At 34.6% G+C, this 22,863-nt stretch overlaps 1 protein-coding gene across 1 annotated transcript in view; it reads right to left on the bottom strand.

Annotated features, from left to right (window-relative positions):
* The window catches only part of LOC145292148 (tRNA wybutosine-synthesizing protein 5-like), a 51,095-nt gene that overhangs the window by 18,211 nt on the left and 10,021 nt on the right, over positions 1 to 22,863 (bottom strand). The window contains exons 2-4 of the mRNA XM_080138277.1: positions 15,322 to 15,388; positions 9,905 to 10,027; positions 5,851 to 5,897 (exon numbers count right to left, since the gene is read on the bottom strand). Coding sequence (XP_079994403.1) covers positions 5,851 to 5,897; positions 9,905 to 10,027; positions 15,322 to 15,388 — 237 coding nt within the window. The remainder of the gene's footprint in view (positions 1 to 5,850; positions 5,898 to 9,904; positions 10,028 to 15,321; positions 15,389 to 22,863) is intronic.

Below are 22,863 nucleotides of genomic sequence, written 5' to 3'. Positions count from 1 at the left end.
AAGTTGTCCTCCTTAATCAAATTCTACCCAATTTACACCATAAGTAATTACTACACCACCACCTTAAATTCATTAACTCTTATCCTCGAGTGCCTTCAGCCTTGATAAGTGGTGACTCCCAAGTGTGTGTGTGTGGGGGGGGGGGATTTTTTTTTAAATTGCATTTTCACCACAAACAAAGCACAGTACCACTTTGATGTATGGTGCTACTATCTGGGACATAATTTGCAGGGATACTATGTAGGGGGTTGAGCAGCAAGATGTCTTTATATTACACTTTAATTTCTGCGTGTTAGTACAGTCAGGGAAGCAGGACCCGGAAGTCCTAAGAAAGAAACTATTAGAGTAGAAGGGTTTCTTACATCTGGGGATCTTTACTGTGTAGGGGTGAGATTTTGTTGCTTGTCAGGTTAGGGTTAGGGGTATTTATGTCGAGGGGGTACAAGGGCTTGTTCATCAGAACAACTACCATTAAAATACTTGTAAAACAAGCAGAGGAATGAAGGGATCAATAAGGATTTAAGGACCCTAGTAAATGATCTAAACAACTTCAGATTTATATCGGTGTCTTCCGATCAACTCGTGTACATGATAAACAAATGGATAATAAACCTCAGTTGTGTTGCTTTTTTGTTGCAAACTCGATTTTTAATATCAGGAAAGATTTATTTTGACAAAAAAAGGGAAAACTATTTGTTAGGGGTGAGTGTTCCTTGATAGAAGCGTTGATCGAGTTTTAATAAAATAAAATACATATTAGATACGTTTGAAGCCAAAACAACACATTATTACAAAACATTTATTTTTGTTTGAAATTTATAAGTATATTTCGAAGTTACACTTCATCCCAAGTATTTTTTTTCATTCTGACATTTGAAAATACTACCGTGAAAAACAACAAACGGACTTCTACTTACTGATTCTCTGCTCCAACAACAACATGACAAAAAAAAAAAAGAAAAAAAGAAATACTGAGGATGAAGTATAACTTTCGAAATATATTTATAAATTTTAAACAAAAATAAATGTTTATTTTATTATAATGTCTTGTTTTGGCTTCAAATGTATCTAATACATATTTTATTTTATAAAGTATTTATTTTTTGGTGCATTTTTTAAAAATGTTTTAATAAACAAATAAATCAATGTCCCTATTTGCCAAAACTGACGATTTTATTTGGGGGTTGTGTTAAGCTTTAAGCTTTTTTAAATTCCTGTTTTCAGACTACTTCATTCTCTACCATAATTTGATTCATATGCAAATGATTGCAATTTGAAGGAATAAATTTGTTTTTAAAGAGGAATAATTATTTCACATTTTAATATTTAAATATTTTAATAAGCATTTTAAACATTTAACGTTTTCAATTCATTTTTGTTATTTGCTTTGTAATTTAGATCATTTTAATGATTAATCCGAAACAAGATCCACCCTTCTTTCATGTTTGCACTTCACATAAAGTCAAATTATGAATGCCTCGCTTGATTGGACCATTTTTTGTTTGGTTTTTCTTTTTTTATATTTGTAGCTAGCTTTGTTATCTCTATTATCATATTAAGGAGTTTTGTGTGTGTGAGTTCATTCCCTACGAACTCTAAAACATCTGCCCGATTTTTATGAAACTTCACAAATGTACTTTATGTATTTGGCAGTGTTCTTAGATAGGTTTTGTATCAGAATGTCTTCGATAGGTATCAATAATCAAAAAAATCTGATGAAAGAATGAATAAGTGAGTTTGACGAAATTAACACTTTATACAGCCTAACATCACAAGTGCATTTGAGAAGTTCTATTACCACACAAGCAGAAAGGCCCGGTATATAAAATCAAAAGTAGGTTCTTTGATATGACAGGGGTGTGTTCGAAATGAATATTTCTGTTTAAAGCACAATTAAAATATGATACTTGATCTTTTCATCTTAAACTTAAATTCAAGCAATTATAACTGCACAAGCTGAAAGACCAGGCATATAAAAGCAACAATAGGTTCTTTGATATGACAGGGGCACATTCAAAATGAATGTTTCTGTTTGGAGCACAATTGAACCATGATACTTGACTTTTGCATTTTAAATTAATTAAAGTCATTATATAGGAAAATAATTTCATAAAATCAAGAGTAGGTTCTCTACGGTGCAATGTACTGTGGACTAAGTTATTGTGGGGAGACATGTGAAACTTTCTCCTTGTGCACTGCAATGAGTCCCCAACTAGAGCAGGAAATCAGACAATTTGATTGAAAAATGGATGATTTCACTGATTTTGATGACAAAAATATGAGAGTGTGAAACATTCACTGATGATCATTAAATCCCGGGTGACGTCGGGTTTCCTTGCTAGTAAGAAATTAAGTATTATAAATTGGAAAACAGCTTTTGTTACAATCGTAGCATACACGCTGTTGAAATATCTCAACAATTCCACATGTATTAATAATACTTTTATAGAAGGTTAGAATGTATCTATGTGTTCATCACATATATAACTTTGATAAATACACTATCTTTAAAAAAAAAAATTGCACTCCAAAAACAAAGCTGGCGGAATTGGATGCTGTTGACAAGAATGGAAGTCACTAAGCATAAAACTAAATACAGATATATAGAAATATTTTATTTCAAAAGATTATTTTAGTTTTAACGTTTCTTCTGTTATTTTTTTTAATATTTAAAATACATTCATATGGAAATATTTTATTTCAAAAAATTTCGTTAGTTTTTAAAAAAACTCTAAAGAAATGTAAAAAATAAAAAAATTTTTTTTATTGTTTCATGATAACACACGTGTTAAAATTAAATTTTTTTGAAATAAAATATTTCTATACTATAGAAATATTTATATTTTTATAGAAAAAGTATTTTGAAATAAAAGACTCCTATTTCATTTCAAGCTTCGGGACTTTGGTGCTCGTTGAGATAATTGACAGATTGATTTTTTTAAATATGTCATTTTAAGCAAAAACAATATTACTTAATTGTTGAAAGTTCAAATAGAACAACTGCTATTGGGTTTTTGGTAAAAAAGAAAATATCTATCGCGAAGACTACAAATATTGCACACCATGAATGTCATCTACAATGTGTTCCGAGTTATGTTCCCTGTGTATGAACTCTTCATCTACTTTATAACATATAAGAAAAATACAATTTTACCCAATTTCCCATAAAAATTACTTTTACTAGAAATAACTTTTTTACTTGATCAATTTTCATAATTTTTGGATATATTACTATTTTTGACATGACAAGTATATAATATTGTTTTTGCTTAAAACGACATATTTAAAAAATCGATCTGTCAACTATCTCAACAAACACTGATTTCTATTACATCAACTGTATCCCTTTCTGCCATCTTTGTCTTGGGAATGCAATTATTGGAGATCGTCCAGAATGTCTCCTAAACGAAAAAAGTAAAAGTAAAGAAAAGTTTGAATGATGTAGAAAATGTTGTATTCTAAAAATCACGTAAATTGATGAATTAGTTTGATTTTTTATTAATAATTTTTTTTTGGCAATTAATAGGAATTCAATGGTATCATGAAAAAATCTTGCAAGTTTGAATTCCGTTGAGTCATCTTCCTCGTTTTTTGAAACTGTTTTTAAAATGATGTCACAAAACAGTTGCTCCTTGGTTAGTCATAAAATTTTATTTCTTATTTAAAAATAAAACTACTTGATCAATTCATCTGATTTTTGAAACAATATTTTCTTTCAATCACGGGTACATGCAGCATTCCACCACGGGTACATGTAGCATTCCACCACGGGTACATGCAGCATTCCACCACGGGTACATGCAGCATTCCACCACGGGTACATGCAGCATTCCACCACGGGTACATGCAGCATTCCACCACGGGTACATGCAGCATTCCACCACGGGTACATGTAGCATTCCACCACGGGTACATGCAGCATTCCACCACGGGTACATGCAGCATTCCACCACGGGTACATGCAGCATTCCACCACGGGTACATGCAGCATTCCACCACGGGTACATGCAGCATTCCACCACGGGTACATGCAGCATTCCACCACGGGTACATGCAGCATTCCACCACGGGTACATGTAGCATTCCACCACGGGTACATGCAGCATTCCACCACGGGTACATGCAGCATTCCACCACGGGTACATGTAGCATTCCACCACGGGTACATGTAGCATTCCACCACGGGTACATGTAGCATTCCACCACGGGTACATGCAGCATTCCACCACGGGTACATGCAGCATTCCACCACGGGTACATGCAGCATTCCACCACGGGTACATGTAGCATTCCACCACGGGTACATGCAGCATTCCACCACGGGTACATGCAGCATTCCACCACGGGTACATGTAGCATTCCACCACGGGTACATGCAGCATTCCACCACGGGTACATGCAGCATTCCACCACGGGTACATGTAGCATTCCACCACGGGTACATGTAGCATACAGATTTGTCTTTTAATTTTACATGTCTACTCATTCACATGCTTTTATTTCTAACATTTTTGTATTGTACATTGCATTTCTTGTTTGCATAGACTCTCCTGGATTTACATTTCTTTAGGTACCCTTTAATGGCCAGTCATAGTCACTATGTAAATAAACTTTGAATGTTATATGCTAAACAACTTTTTCTTTTTCTTTTAGACACATCATATTTGTTAATACGATAATATATAAACAATAGTTGAACATTCACAGGAAACATGAATTTAAACAAATATAATGAGCACATTACCAAGGCTGCTGCTAAGATGGGCTCTTTCTATTCATACATGACAGTATGCATAGAGTATTGTTGGGCATCTACTACTAGTTTCTCTCTTCAAAAAAGAGTCTCGAATCAAATAGGTCCAGCACTATGAACCAAACTCTAACCCATCCCATTGCCTGCAATGTTGCATCCCTCAGCCTGTTTACAAGTTCTTTAATGGAATGTGCTCTGACAAACTCATAGCACTTGTGCCCTCTCGATGTAAAAACCTCCGACTATCCCAACAGACAGCAAAATCCCACCCCTTCTCTGTAGAAGTATGTAGATATCAGAAAGCTTTCTACCTTAATAGTTTCTTCCTAGATTTAGAATTCCCTCTTTGTTCCCTGCTTATTGACTATAGCAAGATGTTGAAATTTAAATGTAATCTTGCTTCTCAACTCCCCACATAGTGTCCTCGTAGACACTGTCCCAACTAGTAACTCCTTACATCCAAGTAACAATATCCTTTGTTTGGGGTGAATAAAAGTAAAAAGAAAAAAGAAAAAATGGTTGCTATATGCAGAGAGATTAATACATTTCCAACAAGAGTACAATGATGACAACAAAGTGGATCTCAAATATTTAAACTTTTATAGACTTTATTGGAAACTTTCAGAAGAGATGTTTAAAAGATTTTTAAAATTATGATAATTGTGACTGGGTAGACCAACACAAAACCTACCTTAAAAAAAAAAAAACTTTAAAAAAATCCCCCCCCCCCAAGAATTTCTTCTATGTACCAAGATAGAAGACAGCTGCTGTATTACATTACTACATGAAACATGCGAAAAAGTATGTTTTCAGTATCGTGAAAACTAGTTGCCGGACCCATTTTAAATGCAATATTTGTTCTCAGCTCACCGGACTACTCCTAAAAAACAACTTTCTAAAGGTAAGTTTTGTGTTGGTTTACAAGGCCACAATTGCCAAAGTTATAGTGATTTGTTCAAAAAATTTGAAGAGGAAAGTAAAAAGACTCCAAAAATAATGAAATAAATTGTATTTCTGTGCCTAAAGAGTCAATCTGATACCTTTTAATCATGATTAAAACAAGTGGAATTATGGGAAGAAAAAAAAGGGAATCTTACTTGTCAACATCAATATCAGAATAAGCACCATTTTCTTTTAAAACGATCTGAAATTTAAAAAAAGAAAAAGCAAATAAAGATTTTGAGACAAACAAAATTTAAATTTCATCACTTGGAACCAATTCCACAAAATTGGTTTTAGAATAACAGCAGAGATTATTCTGTCATAATTTCATATTTTCGCATCCATACACACACGTACAATGTTCAGTCAGAAAGTCTTTTTTTCTTTAAAACATGTACAAATCTCCCTCCACTCTTTCAAAATATGTTTTCTATTATTTTGACAATTATGATTGATATAACAATCCTTAAATATGAATACACATGATGAAAATTATGGAAATATTTTTCCAATGTGATGTAAAAAATGAAAAAGGAAAATAAAATTATTTTTATATTTCGTCCTTATTTCAAGACTTCAAGATAATTGAGTAAAAAAAAAAAAAAAGAATAAATAAATGCAATATTACTTTACAAATGCACCAAATATTTTCAAATATTGTCATATTTTATTTTTTCAAATCAATCATTCCAAGGAAGCCTAGAAGTAAAGATGAAAGATTCATGAATCTATATTTCTCTTTGTTTCTGTCCATTCCACAATTTCTCAGAAATTATTGGACGAATCTAGCTGAAATTTTGTATGGGCCTTTGTTATGATAAGGTGCAGCAAACTAAGTATTACAGCATCCATTCAATGTACAATTAAAGATTAATAAGATTAGTATTTAATGCAAAAAAAAAAAAAAAAAATGAGCACAAATTTAACCATATTCAACCATCAATTTAGTAGAAAACACTCGGTCAACAAACCTTTTACCTATTTTAATGGGGCTAAAAAGTCTAATATATAAAAATCTTTTTTTCCTTTTTCAATGAATATGTATATATTTAGTTGAAGACAACACTATGTTTTTCTAGACAGGTGTTAAGTTGAACAAGCTGAGCATGCAGGGTTTCCCTCCAGGAGTTAAAAGTTTACTTTCACCTTGACTAATGTTTGTGCAAAAATTTTAAATCCAAGGTGTGGTTATTGAGAAAAGTCCGAACAGATGAATGATTTGAGGGCAATTTTACCCCTATAATGCTCCCTAGGGAAGAAACCAGAGTTATCCCGGAAAATCTGTTCTAGCAAAAATTTACTTTAACTATGACTAACGTTTGTGCAAAATTTAAAAAAAAATTTAGGTATGATTATTTCTGTTCTTTTATTCTGCATATATTTTCTCCTTCTCGTTCTTCCACATGCTTTTGCTTTTCTTTTGGCCTGGTTCCCTCTTATAGTTACCTTATTTAGATTGTAATAGGTTTTCTGGTTTTGTGTTATGGCATATCAACCATTTTTGAGTTAATACTGAATTCAGGAATTTTGAAAAGAATTTTTATGCTTCAAGTTCATTATATCTTCAAATATTTATTCATGGCGTTTGGTTGTTTTGTAGAGGAATAGGGTCGTTTTATTTTTAATTTTGCAGAACATGATTGAGTTTTGTGAAGGGAAAGGAAAAAAAACAATAGCATCAATGTTTGGTGCATTTTAGGCCAAGAAGTCAGTATCTTCAGACAGCCTGATTTGGTAGCATCAGAAGAATTTCTGTGAATTAATAACTTCCGGTGAAGCTTAAGGACAATTTTTTTTTTTTTTTCAACTTTAAAAAATAGTACAGACCATTGTTAAATACCACACTATGATTATGAAAATAAATTTTGAAAAATGTATTTATTATGCAGTTCACTATTACACTCCCCTGGTGTAATCATTTTGACACACCAGTTTCCATTAGATCACCAAAGTTAAGTAATGTTGAGCCTGGCTAGTTTTAAATGGGTGACCAGATGCTGCATATGCTCTCTGCTTATCTGGACATTGTTTTCAGTTGTCACCAAGCTAAATCCCACCCCCACACAGTAGAGATCCCTAGATGTAAAAGATCTTTCTACTCCAGTAGTTTCTTCCCCAGAACCGCTAGACTCTGGAATTCCATTCCAGGATCCTGCTTCCCTAACTGTACTGACATGCAGCAGTTCAAGTGCAATGTGAACCGACATCTTGCTGCCCAAATCCCTACATAGTGCCCCAGTAGTTGCTGACCCTGATAGTAGCCCCCTACACCAAAGTGGCAATGTGCGTTGTTTGGGGGGAAAATGTAATAATAAAAAAAAAAAAAAAAGAAAAAAAAAGCAGTATCGATTAAGAAAGGTGTGGTTGGAGATTGCGTAATCCTTGCTTCACAATTATATGCACAGCTACATTTACAGGGAATAGCCATTGTTTCTCAAGACTGGACAAATGTCATGTAAAATGTGCATGCTTATTTTATACCCAACGCAACTGACTCCCATTCATATTAAAATGTACAGTGTCCTATTTGTTTTCTTTATGTAGAAATTAGTAATTTCAGTATCGTCGACTATAAAGTAAGTGTCCACTCTACGATAAAGATGGACCTAACCCTTAGTGCATGAAAATAAGATGATTTTCTCTAAATGTGTATGGTTTCAAAATATAATTTGCATGTGAGAGGAGTGGCTGTGATAAGGATGAATTGTGAATGAGAATAGGTTGTGTGTTTGGCCGAGCACGTTGAAGTTAAGTCGTCCTAGTAATGCGAATTTTGCAGAAGTGCTTTCAAGTTTTTTCTTTTTAGATTACAAATTATTTTGGCAAAAAGAGTGAAGTTGACGCAACCATGTCAAGAGTTGGACTATTTAATTGTCAGATTATGGAGAAGTTTTAATTACAAGACGAGAGTCAGATTTTTTAAAAGTTTGCATTGCCATGTTTTGGAGAATTATTAATACAAGACGGTTTAAAAATTGTCATCATGTTATAGAGAAGTTTAAACAAGGATTTGAGAGTTGGACATTGTTATCTTACTGTTATGAAGAATTTTAAATATAATTTGAGTTGAACTTTTGAGAATTGGTGTCATTAGGTTTGGCTGTGTGGCGATCGTTAGCTGTGCCTGGCCACGTGTCGAGGGTTAGCCATAGTGTGTCGAGGACTAGCCACGTCTGGGTGTGGAGCGAGCGCTAGCTACGTCTGGACGTGGAGCAAGGGCTAGTTACATTTTTAAAAATCATGAATATAATTTGCATACGAGAGGAGTGACTGAAAACGTCAAAAAAGTCATCTTAATGCAAATCTCATTTTTTTCTTTTTACAATCTGATCAGCAACATTAAATCTGCAGTTATTTTTGAAAAAGGTGCTGATGTGATTCCATGTACTTTCTCCTGATAATCACCAAATCCACGCAGTTGTGTGCTGTGGTCTTTTTGTCTTTCATCTATTCTGGCCATGTCATCATCTCTCACATTGACAACTGCCGATGGGGCAAGCATAATGGCTCACAAATATAAAAATACAAAACAAGAGAACTCACTAAAGAAAACACAACTCGAACACATTTTGCAGACATTACGGAAAACGACCCTCCAAACGTTAACATCCATATCTTAGTTGTCTGTTGAGACCATGTTCCTCAGGCAGTTGACCAATTCATCTTTTCGTCTGCTCTAAGCCACAGCCTGTCATGAACTGTCGCAAACTGAAGACAGTCTGTAAATTATCATTAAATAAAAAAAATCATTCCTACTCCTCAGCTGTAAATAAACTCTAAATATATTGAACTTTATGTCTGATCTTTTGTCCCAATTAACTGTTCGGTGACGGTTTGGTCATTTCCAGTCTTTTCCACAGATCATAATCAGAAGGGTTCGTGTTAAGTCATGTTCAATAGAAGTATTGCACATTAATAAAAAAAAAAATAAATAATTGCTGAAAACAATTGAGTCTATTTGACAGAAAGATTCCTGATTTTAACAAAATAAACCCGAAGAAAGTTGGTTATTACATCAACCAAAACTTCATGAAAATAACACTCAAAATAAGAACAGTAGTCTGAATAATTGAAATATTACGGAAATTAAAAGTTTTCCAGTTATCATTTTCATATCATTAATTTTTTTTTTTACATTACTCTTTCTTACTGATGTAAAAATAACTACAAATAAAAAAAAAAGGGGTGATGATTAGAACGGGTTCATACCTTTTCCTTGTATTTCGGATCGACAAAGAAAAGTTCCTTATCTCCTCGATAGATACAGTTCAGATTATCCACGGCATCTGTATGGACGACAGATTTGGTGCCGCCACTGCTGAACCACATCACCTAAAAAGAGAGAAGAAAAAAAGACAAACGAAATAAAAAAAAAAAAGACAAACGAAATCAAAAAAAAAGACAAACGAAATCAAAAAAAAGACAAACGAAATCAAAAAAAAGACAAATGAAATCAAAAAAAAGACAAATGAAATCAAAAAAAAGACAAATGAAATCAAAAACTAACATCAACAAATAAAAAACTAACATCAACAAATAAAAAACTAACATCAACAAATAAAAAATAAAATATTAATAAGATTGAAACTAAAAATATCAATCATATGTTTGAATTGTTAGCTTTTACAATTGATAACTCCCCTCACTTTTTTCTGGTATCTGATCACATCTAAGAAAATCAGGTGCTTCTATAGTATTGGTCATAAGTGAAAATCGGATTCAAAGTAAAAAAAAAACAAAAAAACTCTTTGATATACTTGAATGAAGAAATAGGTATCCTCTGAAAATTATTCATTTTTAAACAAATAGAAGTTTGATTACAAGTAAATATCCATTTTAGGCTATATGGGCTTTCGTAGGTCTATTAGTCAACATGGCCGACTGATGCTGATGTCACACGGTAATTTAAAATTGAAAAATCCGATTATAAGAACAAAATGTGTTTTAATAGTTTTTGATGCAAAAAAAAAAAAAAAAAAAAAAGTTTTTTTTGTGTCTTCTGTTTTTTTTTAGATAATTTTTTACCGAAATCTTTTGCATTTAACAAGAATTTGACTAAAAGAGAGAAAACAGCAAATGAAGTTGTGACTACATGTGTTTATTGCGAAATCTGAATGCAAGAACAAAATGCATTTTAATGGTTTTTGATGCAAAAACTATTAAAACTAATAAAATAAATATCAATTTTTTTAAAAGAAAAAGGAGTTGCAAGTACTTTAAAAAAAAAAAAAAAAAGTTATTCTTAAAAACTAAAAATAATTAAAATAATGTCTTCAAAATGGACTAATGTGATGAACCCATTTAATAAAAGCATGTAGTTACAACTTTTCGATTCCTATGTTTTGTTTTTAGTCAAATTCTTGTTAAATGCAAAAGATTTTGGTAAAAATTTGTTTGAGAAAAAAAAAAAAAAAAAAGACGCAAAAAAAAAAAAAAAAGTCTTTTTTTTGCGTCAAAAACTATTAAAATACATTTTGTTCCTATAATCGGATTTTGAAATGTTAAATTAACACATAACGTGAGCATCAGTCAGCCATGTTGGCTAATTGAACTACAAAAGCCCATATAGCGCAATTTTATTGTAATTTGCAGTTTTGTCAGATTATGTCTTTCAGTTTTACTTGGTTACATAAAGCGCTGATTTATTTCCCTTGCTTTATGAATACCTCTGTAATGTTGTAGTTACATTTTAACACAGACTCAACATTGTGTATGGAAGTCTTGCAGAGAAACAAAGGACAAAGTTTTTTTTCCAGTTGTAGCAAAAAGTATTTATTACTGGTCGTTTCCACACCAAGCCACTGACATATATTTTCCAAGCCAGCGACAATATGGTCACATTTCAGCTTTTCTCCTCGGGGTTAATTAAGAGTTTCTTAGTCTGCAGCTATTGATGTAATTCATTCGACTGTTTACAATCATCTGAAAATCTTTAAAAGTTTGGAGGATAAATGAGTCCTGCATATTGTTTAAAAGTTTCTGTCATGCCGTCATGTGGCCAAAAAAGATTCTGCCGTGCTTATAAGCCTTTCTCCCTCTGTCTGACACATGCTTTTTTTTGCTTTGTTTTTTTTTTTTTCCTTCCTCCTCTTCCGATCTCACTATGACACCACAGCTTCGTCATTTGCATATGTGTTAGACATCCAGTATTTCTGCTCTCATTAATGGTGTATTGGATAAAAAAAAAATGATATGACTGATTTTTATTTTTAATAAAAAGTTCCAGTTGATCCTATACTTAGTCTTTTTTTTTTTTTCTAATTTTTGTTGAAATTTATTTCTACATGACACGTCCGAACATCAAAATGTTTTTACTTGGAATTCAATTTTAACTTGTGACTAATACTATATAAGAACCAAACATTTTCAAAAAAGCTTATTAGTCCTGACACATACTCTCAACTCCTATAAAATTTGACAACTCAAAACTTTCCACTTTTGTTAAGTCCATTTGCTAGTGGACTAGGCTAGCGTTTTCTAGCCTGACACACAAAGAAGTTCTGCCCCTTTATGAGCTGAATACAAGAAAACGAGTTCCTATATCAGAGAAAGATTTCTTCACATCTGATTTTCCCGATATGATTCAAACTCAAAAATATCCAAGCCATCTTAAACATTCTTTCAAACTTTCACAAAAAGCACTCGTCTAGTTACAACCACTATCAACAATTTCCTCCACTCTCTATGCTTAAATCTAAACAAATTCTGTGAACAAAACTTATTTCCTAGATCTGCCCACCTCTGAAACTGTTCTGTTGGTTTGTTTTCTGTCTAACTATATTATGGTTATCTTCAAATCCAATGTAAACAAGTTCTTTTTGTGCTGTCACTTTAGATAATCAAATCATACCCAATTTCCACTACAGACAATTTTGTTGTCCAGTGATCACCATACACTCATTAGCCCTTACCCTCAAGTTGCCTTTGGGCCTTGATAAGTGGTGAATCCCTTGTAAAAAAAAAAAAAAAATTATTTTACTAAAGTTAAGTCAGCTAATGTTTATTTTCCTAAGGCTTTTTGATACTTATCCAGTTTACAACCCAATCTCTGCCCATGTCACGTCAGCATCTTCAACCAGGTTATGTAAACAACCAGAAGATGTTGAAGCAATCAGTTTTCAGAAGACAAGTTTCAATGAATGCATAAAAATCATTAAATCAAGTTTTTCTTTTAAACAAACAAACAAAAAACAAAACATTTTCAATACATTATGTCAATATGAAATCACCTCTTTTTCTCATGTTATGAATGGCTTCCTAAATAGAAAGCCATTCTTAATATGAAGAAGGAAGATGCTACGTTTTGAATAATTCGTCTGGCAGTCATCACTTTAGAATTTTCCAGCTTGTTATTGAGATCCACACAAAAAGCAAATCGCTGCTCCCATGTCTGCAATATAAAGCTATCAGAGGAAATCAGCCTTGGTTACTTCTTGTTATCAGGAAAAGATAACTTATCAAAACAACTCTAAGAAGGGAGATATAAGGGGTTACTAATGCACTTGGCCTTCGGGACAAGATCAAAGTGTAGTATCTGTTCTTCAGATGCTGCACTTCTATTTCTTGTTCTCTTTCGGTGGAGGAGAAATCCTTCACGACTGAGACAATTTTTATTTTTGTACCTTTTCTCCACGTTAAAAAACGACCCTGGTGTCTAACTCTGTCCCGTGGGGAGGCATAGTAAATAGGTACTATTTGGGGTTATGTTGATAAGAGACACGATGTAAGAAGATAAGCAAGATATGTTTACATTACACTCAAATTTCTGCATGTTAGTAAAGTCAGGGAAGCAAGAAACAGGGAAGGAATTCTAAAATCTAGCAGTTCGAGGGAACAAACTATTAGAGTAGCAGGCTCTCGGGCATCAGTGGACCTCTACAGTGAAGGTGTGGAATGTTGCTGCTTGTCAGGGTAGTCAGAGATATTTACATTGAAGGGGCATCATGCTCTGAGTTTGTTGGAGCACACTCCACGATAAGCTCGTGTCTCAACAAAATGCTCATCACCTTGGTGTTAGGAAGGGCATCCAGCCATAAAAATTTGCTTTAATCTCAGATGTAATGTCAAACATGGCAGAACTTCTAATATTTTGTTTCAAAAGTTCAATTTGAAAAAGATTACATTTACGGCCACAAAAGCGCGGAAAAGTTTTATTCTTTTTATTTAATGCGAGAATTGAAACCAACAAATGAGAAGAGAGGAAGGAAAAGACTTACCGTGGCGACAAGACCTCCGTTGAGAAGGTCAGCACATTGGATAATATGTGAACAAAAGAAGAAAGGGAAGTAAGACCGAGTAAGAAGAAAAGACATTCCATTAAAGGACTTGTAGAACAAATGCAAGATTGCGATGATGGGAGAGAGATTGTAGTTTGATTGACAGTGCAGGACCTACTAGATTGGAGATTCTTTTTTTTGGATCCTGTCGAATAGAGACTAATAGTTGATGCACTGATCCATATGTGGCAACTATCACTCCAGAAAGTATCCGACTCCTAATATAATTTTATACCTGCATGAGAATCAGATCCATAAGGAATATTTGCTACCACATCCAAGAAAGCGATATTTACTTTTTCTTACCTTGACAAGAGATGTTGCTAGTCTTTCTCTACTTTATCATTATTTCCATGAAAGGTGCTTGATTAAGCTTCAATCTCTGGTTCCTCCCTCTAAAACGTTCACAGTAAGAACTCGTTTCCCTATCACCGCTACAAATAACTGGGTTTTTTTTCTGTGTACCTAATGCTAAACAAAATTTCCATGAACAGAATTTCTTTCAGAAACCTTCCCATCTATGGAAGACATTATCATGAGACTGCTTCACTGCAAACTACATGATCATTTTCAAGAACAATATCAACAGTTACTTGTTGAGCTGTTTACTTACTCAAAATCTTGTCCAGTTCATTCATTGTTTTTACTCCTCTCAGTGTTCTTAATTATCCAACTGAGAATTAACTCTTATCCTCAAGTGCCTTTTGGCCTTCATAAGTAATGACTCATTGGCATAACAGTCTACGTCAGTGTCAATTACACTACTAAGGTTTCATCTAAATATTTGGGCTACGTCTCCTGACGATTGCTGACACCCCTATTCCAAATTTTTGTTCATAGAACATCATCAGTGGACTGTTTGTCACTAATATAAATAATTGCACACTAAAAAAAAAAAAATAAAAAAATAAAGCTTTCTTCAAGCAAAATCCCCGGTGGTTGCTGCAGGACTATCAAACTAAGAAGTAAAAACCTTGTTTCATAAACATTTTTATTATAAAAATTCAAATAAGAAATTATTCTGAGTCTTCACTGCTTAGTCTGACAGGGCTGCAGCAACTGTCAGGGGACTTTGCTTGAAGAAAGGCTTATTTTTTTAAATTTAATTATTTTTAAAGTGCAATCATTTATATTGGTGGGAACCAGTTCACCGATGACATCCTACAAACACAAATTTGGAATAGGGCAAGTGTCGGAGGAGGTAATTTGACTTTAACCAAATATTTTGTTTCAGAAGTTCAATTTGAAAAGATTACATTTACGGCCACAAAAGCGTGGAAAATTTTTATTCTTTTATTTATTGCGAGAATTAAAATCAATAAATGAGAAGAGAGGAAGGGAAAGACTTACCGTGGCGACAAGACCTTTGTTGAAAAGATCAGCACACTGGATACTGCATGGGATCACAACATCCTTTCTGCAAAAAAAGAAAGAGATGAATGGCAAGAGGAATTAGGCAAACATACATGACATCCAGCATTTACAACAAGCAGGTTTATCCGGCATTGCTCGGGTGAATAGTAACTTATTTTTTGTCAATAATTGATTTCCTACAGTTGTCACACTCATAAAAAAAATAAATAAATAAATAATCAAAGCAAAAAAATGCAAAAACAAAAAACTTGCGTATAATTTGTATTAGTCTTATTACCGTTTTTATCTTGGATGTTCTCACAACTTATCAGTTGATGCAAACTCCAATTTTCATCAGGTATATCTTTGCGCAATGGATAAAATACTGTTCTAAGTGACAATCTTCTTGAGGTTGAAGGTTCAATCCTCAGTGCAAGCGATACTAATAGTATTTTGAATTGAGACATTTCTTCAATCATGGTTGAAGAAAAGAGTTCCATCTGTGCAAATTCTAGACCTCGACTGAAAGATTTCAGAGTTTAAGATAAACCTGATGAAGGTTAGAATTTAAATTGGCTGAAACTTTGTGAGACTAACACTCAAGATGATAATAGAACTGCACAAGAACAATCGCTGAGGTTGCCTATTTTCAAAGTATTCATGATTATCTCTTTTCAAAATGTTTGATTTTATGATTCTTCAACAATCTACAACAGTGCCATTAATGGTGGCAAGTTTGGTATTCCTCTTTGACAGTCTTCAAGTTATTTCATCTTTTTAGGATAAGGTTGATCTCTTTACTAGTCTTTTTGCTGATGATTCTGGCACCATTCTTTCTGATTTTCTTTTGAAAATTGATTGCTGTTTTGACTATCATTCTGAAGATGGTTTCTAAGATTCTTTCTGATCTTGACTAGTCTAAGTTTTCCAGTCCTGATTCATTTCTTATTGTTATTCTCGAGCGTTGTGCTCCTGAACTTTTTTTCTATCCTCTTGAAATTAATCAATCCTTGTCTCTGTCCAGTTACATCTCAAAATAATTAGTCCCATTTGAATACAAAAAAAAAAAAAATTACCCATTCCAAAGGTAAGAAATTTACCCAAAACAGGCTCAAATTATGTTTAAATTACACTATGCAACAGTAATGACACAGAAATTGATATGGAATGATAAATGTTAAAACAATAATAAAATAGAGTTGTACTCACTGCTTAGGTGAGTGCTATCATACAGGATGCGTGCAAGGAGTAGAGAGGGAGAACAGCAAGGCTACCATACACACACACACACACACACACGATATGGTAACTAAAAAGGGGCAATACACAATTAAGATGTTGAATAAACTTACTAAATGCTTAATATTTAAGTCTTAATGTAGCAGAAAGGATGAATAAAAAATAAAGAATAAAATTGTTTGTTCATTTTTTACTAATCATCTCGTGCTTTATTTCCAATGAAATTATTGTTTTTGTTTTTTTTCTTATCTCCATCCCCATGACTCACGGTTCATACAATAAATGTTAATAAAATGAAGGAAAACAAATGAGAATCGTAAACATACAACAGCACGTTTTCTATACAACGACAATGAACATACTGTGCCAGGTGAGCGTTCAGATCAACTCTGGAAGTCAAACAAACACTGCTATCTACCTATGGCATCACATGATTTTTCAAGCCGACGTTGACAGTTTTTTTAGCTTTAAAACTCTGGCATTTTGGCTAGGAGTAAAGTGTTGTATACGTTCTGATATACATCATTTGCTGTGCTCTCTGTCAGTGTATGGCATAATCATGTTGATACACCAATTCTTGTTAGATCACTGAAGTTAAGCAACACTAAACCTGGTCAGTACCAGATGGGTAACCAATTTGGGAATTCAGGTGCTGTATGTAGGAGGATGTCGACACCTCCCTTCAAGAGTTGCAAAAACCTAACGTCGTCATCTCCCCTAATGGGGATATGCATGCGACTGGGGACTGCTTCTGAATTTCATACTCTAATGGAACTTTAGTGGAAGCTGGTTAAACTCACATAGGGTTAGTGATGTTTCCATTCCATTCCATCTTAGGGTGTAAATATAGATACAATGTATCATTGTATTAAAATAAAAAATGAATCTTAGTGCATTCGTATCTCACAGTAATACTCTAATTCTGTACGATATCCACTCATTCGTGTTTCCTATGAATGCTGATGTTCCCCAGGAATCTAATCTACAATAATCTCCACTATATAAATGATCTTCCACAGGATATTATTAAAAAAATTAACATTTATGCTGATGATACCATTCTCTATTTTAGTGTTTCTTGTCCATCTTCTTCGGATTAGTTAAAATCTGGAATTGATCTAGAAGTCAATCTGGGTTAAAGTGTAAATTGGGGTAAAACTTGGATTGTTTCATTCAACTGTGTTAAAACCCAGCTTGTGTCTTTCAATAGTAAGTCTGTTCCTTTTCTTTATGAAATTTTCATTTTTTTAGTAAAAAAAAAAATAAAAATAAAAAATAAGTTTTTGTTTAGCACCTAAAAAATTTGGCAATGATTTTGCGTAAAAATTAGCCACCAATTTCGCTAAAACAAAAAAAAACATTAAGTTTTCATTTGGCAGCTTCCAGTTATTTATGTAACATGACCAGAATATGCCGATAATAACATTGTCCCTATTCTGCATAAGTGCCAATATGGAGTGGGTTCTATTTAATTGCATCTATACAAACAATCTCGGTATTTTAAACATGAAAAAAAAACTGTTGACAAGAAAGTTCTTGCAGTTTTTAATTTTTAAATTCAGATGAACATATCTTGTCAGCTCAAACAAAAATTTATTAATGGAAATAAGCAGCATCAGAATTAAACTTTTGCCAACACAAAACAAGTGTATTTATGCCAGTAATGTAAAAAACTTGCATTCTGGTGGCAATGATATTGCTTAGGTTACAGAAGCATTTCTCATGCAGAAAGTTGTCAAGATGCTTAAAAAAGTGATAATTGGTAGGTGAGAGGGTGGGAGAGTATGGCAGATGAGGCAGAGTTTCGTAGCCCAATTAATTCAACTTCTGCAGGGTTGGGTTAGCAACGTGCGGTCAAGTATTGTCGTAGGGGAGAATTGGGCCTTTTTTGTTGACTAATGCTGGGTGTTGTTGTCAAAGTTTCTGATGCATTTCATCAATTTGTTGACAATACTCCACCTGCATTCAAAAAACTGCAATGGATGAGACCGATTGCAAACCACCAAACAGTATGACCTCCTTTTGGTGCAACTCTGGCTTTGGAAAGTGTTGTGGAGCTTTGTCGGTGTCATAAAGAATCCATTTTTCATTGCAAATCACAACCTGGTTGAGAAATGTGTCGTTCTTATTGCGTAAAAGAAGAGTAGATGACAGTTCAAAACGGCGTTTCTTTTGGTTGTCGTTCAATTCGTGAGGCACACATCTAACAAGTTTTTTGTATTCAATCTCTCTCAAATCTTGGAAATCGTTGTACATATTAGGCTAATTATAGTAATAAGCAAGTTCTTGAACGGTTCTGCGTGGATTTGCTTCGACTAAGGCTTTTAATTGATCATTGTCAACATCCGATGGCTGACCACTATGCTCATCATCTTCAAGACTTGGCGCCACCACAAAATTTCTTGAACCATTATTGTATTGAGTGTTCACTAGTGTTTCCTGCATCAAACATTTCATTGATATCGCGAGCTGTTTCAGCAGCTTTTTGGCCTCGCTTGAATTGAAATGAGAAAATTATGCAAATTTACTTTTTTTCCATTTTGTATTAAATGTTTTGAAAAGATAATCGTTTTAAAACGATTAGACAGAGAGAAAAACGCTCTTAAAAATTATATATAAATTAACAAAGGCTTATTTGGAAATACATCATTTGAAATCAAAATAAAAATTTTGCAAGAACTTTCTTGACAATCTAATATTTACATTGTTGTATTTTTTTTTTTTTGCAAACAATTGCTTTTTATTTATTACTTTTTTCTATTGTTTTTTTTTAAAACTTTTTCAATAATGTGGACAGCTTATTCATTTTATAATTTATTGCATTCTTTCATTGGATTTCAAGAAAGAAACTATTTTATGGAAAATTTGTACATTAGCATCTTTATCATAATATGCAAATAGATGGTATTTTACTTTTTAAGGTGATTACATATGAACACCAGAAAAATTTGGTGCAAAGATAAAGAAAAATATAATGATTTTAGAATTTAGAGTAGGGGATCTGTTTTTTGTATATAAACTGAATGTAAAATGATCCTCTTTAATGTTCACCACAAAAACTGGCTTGGATTCTCTACTCACACAGATGCAGCGGGCAGCAAAACACATAGTTTTGCTATATCTCACTCCCTATCACAAATGGTTACATTTCCAACCCGTTTCCCTGACCAGCAAGAACAACAAGCATCACTTCTCGATCTGTTTCGTACTACAGTTCCTGAGGATTGTACAACAAATGCTGACAGCCAACCGGGAACACTGACCATACAGTGATAAGGGTAGAAATCACCCTAAATTCTAGACCCAAAACTAAAGAGCCAGTACTCAAAACAATGAGATATTATAAAAAGGCTGACTGGGAAGCCATCAGAGATCTTATCAGAGATGCCCCATGGGGAAATATTTTTTCTCTTCCTGCTGAACAGTGCGCAAATGAGACCACTGAATGGTTCAAAACAGCAATGGAAGCACATGTTCCCATGCGGAAATTTTATAGTAAGCCCCACTCTCCCCAATGGTTTACTTCGACTTGCGCAACTGCCATTGCTCAAAGGCAGCATGTATACCGCAGATTTAACCGACATAAGTCCAGTTCAAACAAACAGAAGTATACAGAAGCTAGAAGTAACGTTAAGAAAGAAATAGAGACAGCTAAGAGAGAATTTACTGAAGCCACTAAAAAACGCATCGAAGCACAAATATTAGGAAATCGTGACTTCTGGAAAATCTACAACAGTGTAGTAAATAATGGGCAATCAACAATTCCCCCGCTAACCACAATCACGAGGTTGTTTGCTCAGCAACCGACAAGGCAAATATGCTTGCCAGCCGGTTTGCCTCGAACTCCACACTGGACCCTACCAACCACCCTCTGCCTGACTTTCCTTTGCAGACAGACGCCACGCTAGATGATCCAAAAATCACCCCTGCTCAGGTACACGCTATCATAAAAAATCTTGACACTTCAAAAGCATATGGACCTGATCTCATCCCAGCTGTGCTATTAAAAAAGTGCTCAGCCGAAGTAGCTCCAGTTCTCTCCAAACTCTACAACAAATGCCTTAATGAATCATGCTTTCCGGGCTGTTGGAAAACTGCTTCTGTGGTACCAATATTTAAGAATTCTGGCGAAAGGACTGACTCATCAAATTATCGCCCCATTAGCCTCCTCCCACTTTTCGACATAATATTTGAGACCATAATTAACCATGCTCTAGTCCGGCACCTTAGCGATGCTAAACTTCTGACTGACAAACAATATGGATTTAGACAAGCCCGTTCCACAGCTGACATCCTCACTTTAATCTCTGAACGTATATACCATTCACTGGACAAAGCGGGGGAGGGCAGAGCGGTAGCTCTAGATATATCTAAGGCTTTTGACAGGGTATGGCACAAGGGTCTCCTCAGGAAAATTAGATCATACGGTATCACTGGTAGAATACTTAACATAATTAAATCCTTCTTAGATAAGAGAAAAATCCAGGTTGTCCTCGACGGTTGTACATCTAAACAGTGTGATATAAATGCGGGAGTGCCTCAGGGGTCTATCCTTGGACCTCTATTGTTCCTAATATTTATTAATGACCTCACCGACAAAACTGCCTCTGAGATGGGTATATATATGCTGATGACACTACAGGCATGACAGGAAAACAAATGAACACATATCTAAAGGAATGGCAAAAACACTAGAGGATGACCTCCAATCTGTAGTGGAATGGGGACATAAATGGATGGTCACATTCAATGCTGCCAAGACTTAACTGGTTTCCTTCAATAATTACAAGAAACCTTCTCTGCCACCAATAGCAATGGCCAGTGACTCCTTGTCTGAGAGTACATCTTTCAAACTGCTTGGCTTAACGTTCACAGGAAACATGAGTTGGAACAATTATATTGAAAACATTGCCAGGGCCGCTGCAAAAAAGGTAGGCTCTCTCTACTGTGCTAGAAAACTACTGACACCTGAAAGTATCCTACCTCTATAAGGCCACCATTCGCCCATGTATGGAGTATTGTTGTCACATTTGGGCTGGTGCATCTACTACTAGTCTCTCGCTCCTAGACAAGGTTCAAAAAAGTCGCCAATCTGATAGGCCCTGGACTGGCATCTAAGCTTCAGCCTCTGTCCCATCAACGAGTTGTCACATCTGGGCTGGTGCATCTGCTGCTTGTCTCTCGCTCCTGGACAGGGTTCAAAAAAGAGTCGCAAACCTGATAGGTCCTGAACTGTCATCTGGGCTTCAACCTCTGTCCCATCGACGAGATGTTGCATCCCTCTGCCTGTTCTACAAATACTTTAATGGTGAATGCTCTGACGAACTGCAAACACTTGTACCTCCCCGACGTAACTACCCCCGACAAACCCGACAAGCTACTAAGTCTCATCCCTTTACAGTGGAGATCCCTAGGTGCAAGAAAGCCTTTTACTCCAATAGTTTCTTCCTCAGAACTGCGGGTCTTTGGAACTCCCTTCCGGGATTCTGCTTTCCCAACTGCAATGATATGCAGAAGTTCAAGTGTAATGTTAACAAACATCTTTCTACTCTTCTCCCTTCATAATGACCCCGCTAATTAATTCCCTAATAGTAGCCCCCTGCTTCAAAGTGGCACTGTGCCTTGTTTGGGGTGAAAATTGAATAAAAAAAAAAAAAAAAAAAAAAAAATGTTGCATCCCTCTGCCTGTTCTACAAGTATTTTAATGGTGAATGCTCTGACGAACTGCAGACACTTGTGCTCCCACGATGTAGACACCCTCGACAAACCCGACAGGCTGCTAAATCCCACCCCCACACAGTAAAGATCCATAGATGTAAAAGATCTTTCTACTCCCGTAGTTTCTTCCTCAGAACCGCGAGACTCTGGAATTCCATTCCAGGTTCCTGCTTCCCTAACTGTACTGACATGCAGAAGTTCAAGTGCAACGTGAACTGACATCTTGCTGCCCAAATCCCAACATAGTGCCCCAGTAGTTGCTGCCCCTGATAGTAGCCCCCTACACCAAAGTGGCAATGTGCCTTATTTGGGGTGAAAATGTAATAAAAAAAAAAATAAATAAATAAAATAATTCCAGGACATTCAAACGTTTCAGGGCTAATGACTAAATTTTCTTATATTAACCCTTTCAACTAGCAAGGTCGTAAAGCAACATGCAAACTCTAGTAAAGTACTCCCCTGCCAAAAAGAAAAACATACAGAATTTATCTTGTAACAAAAAAGAAAACAGTTAATTGTTCTGAAATGCTTGAATGGCTGGAAACAGGGAATCATTTTACATTAAATTTATGTGAAATTGAT

Source organism: Euprymna scolopes, chromosome 13 (genome assembly GCF_053919585.1).
Source record: "Euprymna scolopes isolate OS-2025 chromosome 13, ASM5391958v1, whole genome shotgun sequence".
Classification (NCBI taxonomy): Eukaryota; Metazoa; Mollusca; class Cephalopoda; order Sepiida; family Sepiolidae; genus Euprymna; species Euprymna scolopes.
The sequence above is the reverse complement of the archived record's forward strand: the minus strand, read 5'-3'. Positions and strand labels throughout refer to the sequence as shown.